General features: G+C 27.6%; 1 protein-coding gene across 2 annotated transcripts; it reads left to right on the forward strand.

Annotated features, from left to right (window-relative positions):
• The first annotated feature begins 317 nt into the window (after window positions 1-317).
• Window positions 318-12565, forward strand: LOC105360234 (uncharacterized). Of its 2 annotated transcripts, none has more exons than XM_011497085.1 (5): window positions 318-1844; window positions 8432-8553; window positions 8794-9033; window positions 10030-10278; window positions 12339-12565. In XM_011497085.1, exons 1-5 carry the CDS (start codon window positions 328-330, stop codon window positions 12443-12445), a joined length of 2235 nt encoding a protein of 744 aa, XP_011495387.1. In that variant the 5' UTR covers window positions 318-327; the 3' UTR covers window positions 12446-12565. The 2 variants fall into 2 exon arrangements, with proteins under 2 accessions (XP_011495387.1, XP_011495396.1); XM_011497094.1 differs by having other exon boundaries at window positions 10030-10274.
• Window positions 12566-13432: the final 867 nt, after the last annotated feature.

Raw genomic sequence — 13432 nt, forward strand, 5'->3', positions numbered from 1 at the left:
AAGAGCGGTGAACCTCCATTCGCGAGGCGCGCGCGCGCGTCCAGGCCACTCCGGTTTTTGCCCGCCGAACTTGTTAAAAGAGCACGCGAGCTACCGAGGGACCAGAGACGACCGATGACTTTTTCGCGCGGTAGATCGTGATACATTCAAGACATACAGCGATTGCCCACGAACAAACATGTCTGTTACATGAGCCGGTGCGCTGCAGCTTTTGTATACGTGCTGTTATACTGTTCTTGTTAACTATCTCACTGTTTGAACAAAAATCAACTGTCTATTACTATTTGCTTTCAGGGGAAAAGTTGTTTATTTCCTAACTTAAAAGGCATGATGATGATTACAAGAATTTTAGTTTATTTAGTGATAGCTAGTTTCTATCAGTGTACATTGTCACATCATTTGAGGCACCATAATAATGCCGGTAATCTACAAATATTATCAGACATATCCGAAGATATTGCCTCACAGAAAAATAGGAGAAGTGTAGAGCCTGAATATTATAACAGAAATAGTTCAGATTCTGATAAAGACAAGATTCCATATAGTTATAAGAAGTTGGACAAGATGATGAAGAAAGCTATTCTCCAGATTATTCTTGGCGATTTGCATCCAGCCGATATGCTGCTCCTAAAAGCGTTAAATTATACAATGGAGGAGGTAATGGCAATTCGCGAGCATGAGTTGAGTAAGGCGAAGGAAGAAGAACAATTTGAGACGCGAAAGAAGAAACAAAAGGAGCAAGAGCTATTGAGTGCCAAATACCAGACTGCGATTCATCACAGGTCATCTCTGCATCAACGCAAGAAAACGAATCGAGAAAGCAACTTTGAAACTTATAACAGTCAAGCAGTATATGATTATGAAAATGGACCTACAGCAATAGCGACGTCATCTTCAAAGTTGGATTACGAGGAGTCTATGGTTACGAATGATAAGAATAAGGTCAGTTCTATAACAGAAGAGAGTTTCAGGCAAAACTTCGATAGAGCCATGGAGCCACACGTGGTCTTTAAGATAAGATACGACGATTCGGAATTCGATTCAGGATCTGATGAAAAGTCTAGGATAACTTTAAAAAATCATCGGGTTAAAACAATTTTAAAAATTGATAAAGCTAAATCTGGTGCAATGAACTTTCGAATTTCTGAAACTAATAATGAATGTACGAGTACTGCTGATACTGCCGCCTCCGCTGCTGCTGCCGCCGCAACTGTTGTTTTAGATACAAATTATGAATTGGACGGGTCAGTCGGGTCAAGCAAACATTTCGAAGACTATAGTAGACAAACCATTTTCGATTATGAAAATCTTGTACACAATGAGAAATTGAACGGAGATGAAGGTGCAAATGATATCAAAGATCGCCCAGTAGTGATGAAAAAGAGAGAAAGAGATTTCGTTAGCCATGAAAAATCGAAAACAACACTAAATAGCTCAAGGCTAGAGTATATGGAACAACGCAATGAATCTGCAACCACTGTGAATAGCATCAAAAACGAAAAAAGTGAAGGAGAAAAAGCAACAACAGTTAGGATGCGGACTAGCGAGTACGAGGGTCTCGAATGGGTTGGGGGTGACGTTTACAGGGTCATGCCCGAAGCAATGGAAGCACTTTTAAATTATGAGGACGAAGCAGCTATGAGTACTGCTACTACGGATTACGAAATCAGGGGGGGTGATGAGGAAAATTTACGACAAACTTCGTATTTATCGTTGAGTGATCTCATGAATGATACCTTCGAGTATCAAAATGATGAATCATCGATTTATGCATCCAATGAAACTTCTGCAGAAAATCAGAATCTAACATCCTATCATCGATTAACCCTGGCTCAACGGCGAGAGTAAGTTTTTCAAATTCTGATCTATTATTTATAAAAACTACAATATCGATGGATTTATTAAACCACACATACTTAATATTTTATTATTGATAATACAATAAATGGAATCTTTATCTTAGAAGAATAATTAATATTTTATATATGATAATTTGAAAATTTTCTTTCAAATCGTATAACAATTATATGCATTTTGATTGGTTTAATAATTAGATTCCTTCTTTTAAATAAAAGATTTGTTTTGTATTATAATTAAATTTTTTGACACATCTCAAACAGTAAAACATTTACATATGCCAAACTTATTTATTCTAAGGTATTTTAATATTATTCAAATAGGTACAAACAATATTCTATTTTCGTAAATAATACTTATAATATATATACATATAAAATTTTTACTTTATCTCGAAGCTTTATATACAAATAGTAATTTAGTAATATAGGTATATTTTTATAAGATAATGGTATATTGTTGATATTTAAAAAAAATTTCTTTAATTATGTATGCAAATAAGAATGAAATAATTATTCTGCTTTTGTATTTTAGCGGAAACTTGACTACAACATTTGATAGGTAAGAGAAATGGAAAACAAAAATTATAAAAGGTGTTGATTTTAATATATTATCATTAACCTCGTATTTTCTAGACAATGTGCTGTTGATAATAATAACAAATTAAACGTAAAAATAATGTCATTAACTCATGCATCTTTAACAATATAAAAAGCCTAAATCAAACATTGAAATTAAACTAAAATAGCTTTAACTAATATTCTACACAATTTAACTTCAATTTCTAATAATTAGTTAGATTTCAGAATTTTTTAAATTAATTTAAATATTGTCTTTTTATGGCATAACAAAAAGTAATGTATATAATATATAAATTACAAAAAATTAAATTAATTTTATAAAAGAAACAAATTTTAATTAAAAAAATTTTTAAAGATATATATCATTTATATTAATTTGATTGATATATTATATCTGATTGATAATATATCTGATATATATCAATATATAATATATCTGATTGACAAACATTTTAACAAAATTTCACTTTTATGTACTTTCAATTAAGCAATAATAATTTTATATTTGAAAAAAATTAAATATTTGTTAATTTTAACAAACTCCATCATTCGTAGGTTATTAGACATGTATAGAAAATTTAATTTTTTAAAAATGTTTATGATAAACTACATTCATTGGTTTTTACTTTATACACGTAATGTAAATAAATGATGCAACAGTCAAGATGGTAAATTTTATTATTAGAAATAGAACAAAAACATAACAATATGACCTATCTATTAAATAGTGACTCGTATATCTTCAAAAAATTCATATCTGAGAAACATAGTGTTTTAATCTGAAATTTTATTTACACGGTGCGTCACGCGCCGCCTCATAAAAATATCTTGTGGCTTTCATCGGTAGGTAACGCGCGACAAAAATCTAATTTATGTTTTTCTCATCTTTTCTCGGCGCCCAAATGTTATTACAACCGCACACATAACCAAATCGTATGGCGGCTTTCCGGCAAACGGCGACGCGCCGCACTAACTGCTAAATTTAGGAGGAAGCGCGAGGTTAGAACACGCGGAGATATAGCGGTAAGAGTTAAAGAGAAATTTTCCAAAAATTCTACGCAAGCTTTGACCTATACTAGAAAGTAAATAAATCTCGAGAGTAAAAATAACAAATTCAAAATGTCATAAAAAACACTTGTCGAAACTGTATCGTATTAATAGATTGGGATGAACATGATTTACGATTTGTTGATAACACATCTGCTGAATTATATTTAAAATCGTATGCTATGCGATTACTATTTATACTATAGACAAAAAAAAATTTGTCCATAAAAAAAATGAAATTTCTCTGTTCTTTACAACATTTATATAAAATTAAAACATTTTACATATCGCCTACTTAAATATCCACAATCGGTCAGTTTTAGCATTATACCGTTTAAATATTCGATTAAAAATCATCTTCCAAATTTATTAACTTAATATCATTGAGATATAATTAATTACAACTATATTTAATAATAAAAATCATGATCAATTATTTCAATATGCATTCTGAAAAATGATAATGATATGAAGTGAAACAGTGAAAATTGTAATATTTATATTAGGTTCTTTATTTTAAACGATGCTTGACCTTTTCTACTCATGCAATGCATGTGCTTAAATTTCATGCGCTGACCTTGCAAAGTCACATCTAGTTCAATTCATTTAACAGTTTATTACGAGCTACCGATTAGGATGTTTCTAAATCTCACGTGTGCTCTATTATAATACAGAATCGTATAGTAATTTAAAGTAAATAAACTCAATAAAGAACTTGGCAAATGCAATTCCTTATCAACATCTACATGAATTTTGTCTTTTAACCATTTTATTTCCTTATAACTATGGTGATATGTATAGAATTATAAATTATAGCCAAAAATTTAATTAAAAATTCGTAATTTTATTCGTATAGTCCAAAACAATTTGAAGCATTTTAATAATTACATTGTGTCCTTTTATAAAATTAAATAAAAACTTTTAAAAATAATTTATATATCTTAAAAATATTTTATATGAAAACTTTTTAATATAATAATAGATTTAATTTATACAGTATAATATTTTATAGTAATAATATGTTTACAATAGTAGCGATTGATAACTGTAATTCTTAAGAATACGATACTTTATTTGCTTCGAATTCATAATTAAATCTCAAAATTGAATGTGCTTATCTTAAATATATATATATATGTATATATATAATCGGAAATTAATTTTATAAATTTTAATAAAATATTTATTTATTTCAATAGATTTAAAAAATCATTTATATTTTTTATGTATATATTTAATATTTCTAAATTTATAATAAATAAGAGTTTTCATTTCATTAAGAAAATATAAAATAAAAATTAAATATTCATTATTTCTTGATTTACCAAATATTGTTAATGTTAATAATTATAATAATTCTTTTATAGCACATATTTTAATGAAACATGTTTGACAAAAAGTTGTATAGATTTTTACTATCGCGATATCAATTTTCAAAAAATAAGCAATAAAAGATTTCTTTTTTTCCATTTATTTTGACTATCTTCCAAATGACAACGAACAATTAGTCGCTCCAATGAAAGTACGTTGGTAGAAGAAATAATCAAATATAATGAACACCAAATTGCAAAGGGGCAATTCAAATGATCATGCACGCGTATGTAAATACAATTGTTGAACGTAATCTCATAGATGGTAAAGTGTGCTTACGTCCGTCACGTGTTCCGCGCGCCTCACCATTTTTTATTATTATTAATATTATTTATTTTTTTTTTATTAACTCGCGCTTATGGAGCTTGTTAGTCTCAGGTTTTCCAGACGGCAAGCAGACGAGGCACGTATGCTTCGAGACGTCGTAAAACGCGTGACTTGGACGCCGCCAGATTAACGTGCATGCCATGAGAAACGTCGTAAAGTCTCTCGAAAAAAATGTCTCTCTATACCTCCTCTCTCTCTCTCTCTCTCTCTCTCAGTTTCTACATATCTCACTTTTTCTCGTTTTTCTTCATCTACATCTCTTCTTCTATCGTCTTCTCCAATTGTTTCTTCTTTTTCACGATCTCCTTTTGTGTCTCTTTCTACACAATATATATCTCTTTCTACCTGTCAATCTTCTTTTCCACACTTGTTTCATTTATCCTACGTCTTTTTTTTCTACGTTGAAAGAGACATAGAAAAAAGTAAACAAGTGGAAAGGAATATGGGTTTACTCTTAGCTTTTTAATTTTGTAGTTTTTCTTTCCTCATCCTCGTATTCTCTGATGTTTATTTGCATACAAAAAAATTTTTAAGAAATGCAGAAGAATATAAGGGATTCCTTTTCTACTCATTACACTTTCTTATTTATATTTTTTAGTTTTAATATATTACTTATTTGTTTCAGCAATAAAATAATAGAACTATTGGTAATAATTAATTCCTATATATATATATATATATATATATATATATATATATATATATATATATATAAGTATGAAATTTTTTAAATTATTTTTTATTATTATTTTGTTTCTATGTTCTTGTTTGTATGTAATACAATACATGAATACAATATAAATTATAAAAAAATGAACTTTCTCTTTTTTAAAATTATTATTATTTCTAGTATTAAATTTCACATTCTTTGCATAGTCTCTTCTAAATCTATTTACAATACTTGATTCATGTAGAATAAAATAATAACTACGATTACAACATAAACATTTTTTCCAAAGCCTTGTTTTTAAGCTAAACTTCCTATTAATTATATTTTCCGAAGATCCAAGTATTCTAACGCAAACTATCTATTGTATTCACATGAAAATTAAAATGGTAATTGTATTTCTATTGTTGTTATTTAACGTTCATAATCTTACTCCATTGCATTTGTTTTATTCTTTCTCTTTACCTTCTATCTTCCACCATTAACTATATACATATACCCGCAGGGTTTTTTCATCTACTTATGTATACGCCTATACGTGATAATCTTTTCTTTCCCTGTTGTTTTTGTTATTTTCTACAATCATACTATTACTGAGAGATTAATATAATACAAAAATTCTTCCGTAAATTATTGCGTATATCGCTCGAGTGACTTAGTTGCTACTGACATTGTTAATATTCGTAAACGTACCCACGCATATAAATAAAGTAGCATAAGGTGGAGCAAAGTGTAAAGAAGCCAAAATAAAATTCAAGCATTTGACTCGTCAGTTTCCATCGTTAGCGTTGAAATCTCCATGATCTTCTTTATTTCCTGGCTTTCTTACATGTTTATTTTAATGTGAATCTCTTACGTGTCGGCATTGATGAAAGTTAAAATTAACTCTAAATCTAAAAATATTAAATTTGGAATTTATACTAGATAGTATTTTTGTAAAATATATCAATCAAATTTGTAAATCTAGATTTATGTAAAGAAAAAGTATAAAATCATAAAATTTGTAAACAATTATTTTTCTTTTTAGTTTAAATTAAAAGGAAAATTCAATATTTTACCAATAATCATTTTACTAATAAATCCGTTATTAAAATAGAAGTTGTTATAAAAAGTAAGAAATGAACAATGGAGCTTTTTACTATAAGGAATAATCACGGTTAGGAGAGTTTATTTTTATTCTTCGTTATATTTTTTTTATTCTATAATTAGAATTTAAATCTATAAGTAATTTATTCTTTAATTCGATTTTTTAACTATTATAATATCAGAGATTAGTATTAATATTATCAAAATTATATTTGCAATTTATTTTATGATTAATAAATAGATTTTGGAATTCTACAATACGATTTCAATTGAACGATCATAATGCGAATTAATATCATAATATATTGGGATAAGCTTCAATCAGAAGAGCCGCAATGCCTCATGCATCACTTTTTAATAAGTTTAAGCAATAATTAAAAACAAATAATGGTCTATTGCTAAGAAGACAATTTAAAATTTCGACCTCTAAGATTTCCAAAAAAACTGTTCTACGCCAAAACGATTTCTTCGTGTCTCCGTCGTGCAGGACAAGGATTTGGACGGGGAGACGGTCAACGGTCGCGAGATGAGATTCCAGTGAGTGGTAGTGGAGGGAAATCGGAGACTCAAGGAAGAGTAAAAAGATCGGGATTTACGCGCAGCGCGAGAAAGAATGAGAGAGTGAGACAGGGAGAGAGAGAGAGAGAGAGAAGGCACGCCGACACTCGCCTCGTCTCTCTCAGTCTAGTCGGCGTCTAGCCGACGACGGATGATTAATGCAAAGTGCCCCGACGCGCAACAGGTACCATATACACATTATATGGCAGCTGGCGTGCATATCTTTGTAAAATGAAATTTCTTTTAAGCTTATATAACTTATTTATGCGAAAGAATATGTGCACTTTTAAATTTGATGAAAAATTATTAATACATTAATAACCAGATATATTTAGCATGTGCCCTTCCTCTTCGTTCTCTTCACTTGTCCAACTGAATAATAAAGACAAATATATTCTCAAACTTGCTTCAAATTTAATCCATTGTTTGTTCATTAGCAGTTGTATGGGGAAAATATTTTAGATAGATTATGGTTTAAAAATTTCATTGAGTATTATTCGTTTTTTCGATACTTTGGAATTACTAAATGTTAAGCTGATAGCTCGCGATATTTACAATTCTCGAGAATACTTAGTCTAAATTAGAATTAGAAAATTAGTCTAAATAATTTTATGACTTTTTATTAGATTCCTTTTTTTTGGTTTTATAGTATGATGCTTCACTGTGATGAAAGTTAATTAAATTATTTAATGCAATGAATAATTCAGAAAAATAAATTATTAAAGAAACTGTTGTTAAATTTACGTATTTTATACTAATTTACGTGTGTGTGTGTGTGTGTGTGTGTGTGCGTGTGTGTGTGTGTGTGGTGCGCGTGCACGCGTGGGTATAACTCTATTAACTTTCGTGTGCGATTAATATGATAGATTAATTCGAATTAATCTATTAAAATAAAGATAATAAAATTATAGTATTGATAAATGCATTTTACTTTCAGTCAAGGGCAAAAAGCGATCGAGGACATTAAATTACGAGTATTAGCCATGACAGGAAGGTTTAATCTCACTTCGAGCAATAACCAAGTACAGCGAGAGAGACTTACAATGTTCTCTCCTGTTTGTAAGTAATATCAATTTACATCCACTGAATTATGATTTCTTATTTTTAAAAACTGAATTTGAGTCAATCTTATTTCTTTCAATTACATGTTAAATAACTAATATCAATAACTATGCACTAGTTTATAACTGTTTATACAAAGTATAAATTAATGCAGAAGATGACACTTAATTAGCACTACAAATTTAGAATTATTAATAAGTCGCATTTATTGCTTATATTATTTCCTTATTTTTATAGGTCAAATGCCTCGAAATGCCGATGCAGAAGCTTGGGTCGATCCGTTCTCTATGAACATGCACTTCCAGTTGAATCTAACTTCCGGTGAGCACGTGTTAGCCGCGAAATTGAGACTATTCAAGTTGCCTCAAGATACTTTCACATTGCCAAGTAGTAGTACTTACGAAGAAGAGGAAGAGGACGAGAAGAAAATTAGAGTATCGGTTTACTTCTACACGAAATCGTTGAAAAAGCACAGAGGTAATTATCGAATTAGCCTTTAACAACGGCTATTAAATATGTTGAATATTAAAGCACCATAAAATCAGCGCTTGTTCACATTATTTAATATTTGCATTTTACATATATAAGACCATATAATGTAAACTAATTTAAAAATCGACAAGAACGATGGTTATTTATAGTGTTCAATATAAAATAAATTTAAGTTAAATTACAAAACTCGATATACATTAAAAAAAAAAAAAATTATCAATTCAGTATTAGAATTAACCGGATTTTTCTAGTAAATAATAAGAAGGGAATATTTAAATGCAATTTCTTAAATAGTTTAGAGAATTACTAAGTACCACATAATAAATCTTTGAATTTTAAAGTTTAAATATTTTATTCATAATAGTAATATCGGAAACATTGTCAATTTAATTAGAAATTGTCAACGTAGATGCTATGTAGAGCTAATATAATATATAATATATATATATATATATATATATAGATCATATGATATAATATAAATTATATGATCAAATGTGATGACATACATTATATTATATATTCTATACATTATATGGTCTTATACCACTATTATTAAACCTATCATTTAGGAATTACTCAAAATATGGAATATCAATATTGTTGATACCTTCATAAATTTGCTTCATGTTTAGTATGAAATATGAAATAATTACTTTTTTTTAACACAAATGGTATATAAAAAATACAAAACCATAATATGCCTACTTTACGCAATGTACTAGGTACTTTTATACGAATAATTGACGGCATGGAGAATAATAATTTTAGTCACGTGTCGGAAAATGGATAATTGCTGCATAAATATCAAACCTTTACGGCAATAAGTGTTCCAACCCTAATCATAAGTAAAGAAAAAGAGGAATTTCAAATAGCAAATACATTACAATTGATAGAAAAAAGTCATCATTTGTGAATGTAAATTTGTAAATTTAGTAAGAAAAATGTCATATTTACAATACTTTATTTCCATTTAAATAGCGAAAAAGCGGCTGATGGATTCCATTGTGACGCCGTTGACATCTCAGGGCAGTCACTTAGCTCTGGATGTGCGGCAAGGGTTACGTTTCTGGAGGCCAAACGCTCAACACGGCCACACCAGCAACAGCAACCACGGCCTCGTCGTACAACTCGAGGATCAGGACGGCAGGCCACTTAAACCCGCTATGTATATTCAAGAGCCCTCGTGTCAATCTTCGAGTGCCGATTCCGAAACCGATGAGAAGGCATGTGAGTGTGTGCTCTAACAATACTAACTCAGCTCGGTTTTACTGTTTCTGCTTGTGAGCTGGTTTTTGGCTGGCTTTTAAGCTTTTTCACTTGCATTCTTGTACTCCAACAGCGCTCTTTGTAGATTATTTTTTTAGAAAATAAACACAATTGAAGGCTTTAAGATGAATTGGATAAAATCACTCATTAATCCGCGGCTCATGATAAATATATAAAATTACGTATACTTGAAATATTAATATATTGTTATTTTAAGTACTCTTGATTCAAACTGTTAATTTATCGAGCAATTCTCATAGTCTCACCATTCTATGGCATTTTGGAAGTTTTAATATATTTTATGATTAGAAATAAATTTGAATACTATTATAATATTATAATAATATTATAATATTATAATATTATAATATTATAAACGATAAAAAAAGATTAATAATTTTGTCTATATCATGATGTACATATTGGAAAAGGTTTTAAAAAATGGTAAATTCTCTATTAATATAATAATAACTTTCGAGACAACTAATAAATAAAAATTTTATATTTTGTGAAGCGACTATGCATAAAAATTTATATAAAAATTTCATTATCAAATTATTAAAATGCATATATTGTTTGACTTCTTAAATACGATGAATAAATTAATATATATGAGATGAATACAAAGTAGATTGTATGTCCTATTTTTAATAAAAATGATTTAATTACATTAATATAATTAATTACTTCAACTAATAATTTACTATAGAACAGTATTACAATATTACTATAGAACCTTTCATTATCGATATTTTTTTATCAATATATACTCGATTATATTACATTTTCGATAGTATAATATTATTGTACTAGGTATAGCTAATAATAAGGGAAAATATAATATTATTAAGTAAAGTATTGATTAAATAATATAAATAAAACATAATATAATGGAGTATGTATTGATGAAAAAATACCGAAATCTTTATTGAACTACCATAACGGAATAAATTATTCTGATTAATTTATTGCAACTTGAAAAATATCCTTGATATTTTGTTAATATATTCTATTTGATCAATGATTTAGTTGATTCCAAAGTTAAGTAAAAATAAATCATAAAATATCAGAATATATTTTAGAATCATATGATTTTAAATGTAAAATAAAAAATCTTGCACAAACAATATTATATTTTTATATTATTTTAATTATGCAATTAAATTTGACATTATAATTTTATCTTTTCAGAATTTATAGCTTGTATATAAATGAATGAGGATATATATATGAATATGAATGATTATATAGAAATAAAGCTATTGATAAATACAATGCTATATTTATAAATATAATGAAAAACAAAGAATTCATGACGCACATTAAATTTTTTTGTAATAACCAATGGGAAGCGCAAGGCGGTAGTAAGAGTCGAGTACGACACTAGCGGTAACACGATATATCGCGAAGTATTGCGAATGTCCACGTTTTGGTTGCGCTTTCATAAGCTCGCAAAGTCATCGTATTTTCACATGCTAGAAGTGCAGTTGGTTTCATCGTTTCACTCAAAATAAAATGAATATATCGTAATTTTAAATCGTTTATTTTATGTTTACCTTGCTCACCTTGCTTAAGAATATGAAATTTATTACATGCATAAAATATTCAACTTAACAATTACATGTATTTTACGTATAAGAGTTTCATAATTATAATAAATATTCAAAAAACATTCGGTCATAAATTTGTTATTTGTATTCGATTTTTTATCAAACTGAAGATGTATCCGAATTTTTTAAACATATTATCTATTTATTTTAGTATGGAAAAGAAAACATAAAAAATTATTATATAAACGTATAAATGTAATTATTCATAATTTAATTCTTGAAATAATTTCTGTGCTAAGTGAATTAAAAAATATACTTTACAATTTAAAGAACATATTCTCCTATCATATATTAACTGCATGAGCATTTATAATATTAATAGTTATATTTGAAAATAATATACATATTCATATTTTGGGTATTCTTTATTAATTTATTCGACTGAATAATTATTATTCTTTTGTATTACAGACCAGCACATCCCTGCCCTTTTCATCCGAGCCTGTACTCGTTACGTTCGCATCTTAAATGGCAAAGTCGAAATGTATGTTCAATGTAGACCATCCCAGAGGCACTAATATCCCATCGTAATATCTACTTTCGAGCGAAATACTGTCTAAAAAATGTTAAAAATTTCTTTAGGAACTTCATACATGAAATTATCATTTACGAAGAAATCAAATTGGAAAGAATTAAATGTAATTTATAATATTTATAACGCGATATTTACAGTAAGTTCCATAGACCTAAAGTATATAACATAAAAACTAAAAAATTTGTTTAAAATTATATCATTAACAATGTTTTATTTTTAGTGGACTTATTGTTAAATCAGTGATAATTTTATTTACATGTAAAATTTAACAGTAACTTTAAAAAATTATGCTTAAATCAAACTATACACTATATTATATAAAAACGATAACAAATAATTTCGTTAATTATAGAGACAATATTTTTATATCTTTTTGAAGAATTTTTTAACTCTTTTGATTACATCTATAATTTTTAATTAAGCAAGCGAAAAATTCAATTAATAGTGTTAAGTTTAAACTTAGATGCTTAAAAATGATATCTAAATTATTCTGTGTGGAAGTGAAAAAGTAAATAAACAATATGAAAATATCGAATATCGAATTACCGTTAAGAAATAAAAGCAAAAAATATGTGATAAGATTCTATTCATCGAATTAAGTTCTAATCCATTACAATAATGTTCTATTCCGATCAATTTTCAAGTGCTTTTATTATGAAAATTTCAATTATTTGTATTCACAAATTTTAATGATATTCATTTTTAATACCATTTTTCTTTTAAAGTTTTTGTTTAAACTTATATTCAAATATAATTAGTATTTTATTTTATTTTAACCTATATTTTAACCTTATCCAAACAAAACAAAAGTATTTTATATATTTTAGAATTTTAATTTATTTATTATTTTATTTACAAATTTTTTAAAGAAAAGAATACAAGAATATCAAATATAAAAATATTAATAATTGAATATAAAAATATTATAATTTTATTTCAGTAGGGTACTTGATTTAATTTCATCAAACAA

The sequence above is a fragment of the Ceratosolen solmsi genome, unplaced genomic scaffold, assembly GCF_000503995.2.
Source record: "Ceratosolen solmsi marchali unplaced genomic scaffold, CerSol_1.0 scaffold10, whole genome shotgun sequence".
NCBI classification, from domain to species: domain Eukaryota; kingdom Metazoa; phylum Arthropoda; class Insecta; order Hymenoptera; family Agaonidae; genus Ceratosolen; species Ceratosolen solmsi.

Excerpts from the sequence above, each read along its gene's own strand:
- LOC105360234 (XM_011497085.1), top strand. The coding sequence starts at position 328 with ATGATGATGATTACAAGAATTTTAGTTTATTTAGTGATAGCTAGTTTC. Across the intron at positions 1,845-8,431 it reads ACCCTGGCTCAACGGCGAGA|TCAAGGGCAAAAAGCGATCG; the intron begins GTAAGTTTTTCA and ends TTTTACTTTCAG. Across the intron at positions 10,279-12,338 it reads CGAAACCGATGAGAAGGCAT|ACCAGCACATCCCTGCCCTT; the intron begins GTGAGTGTGTGC and ends TTTGTATTACAG.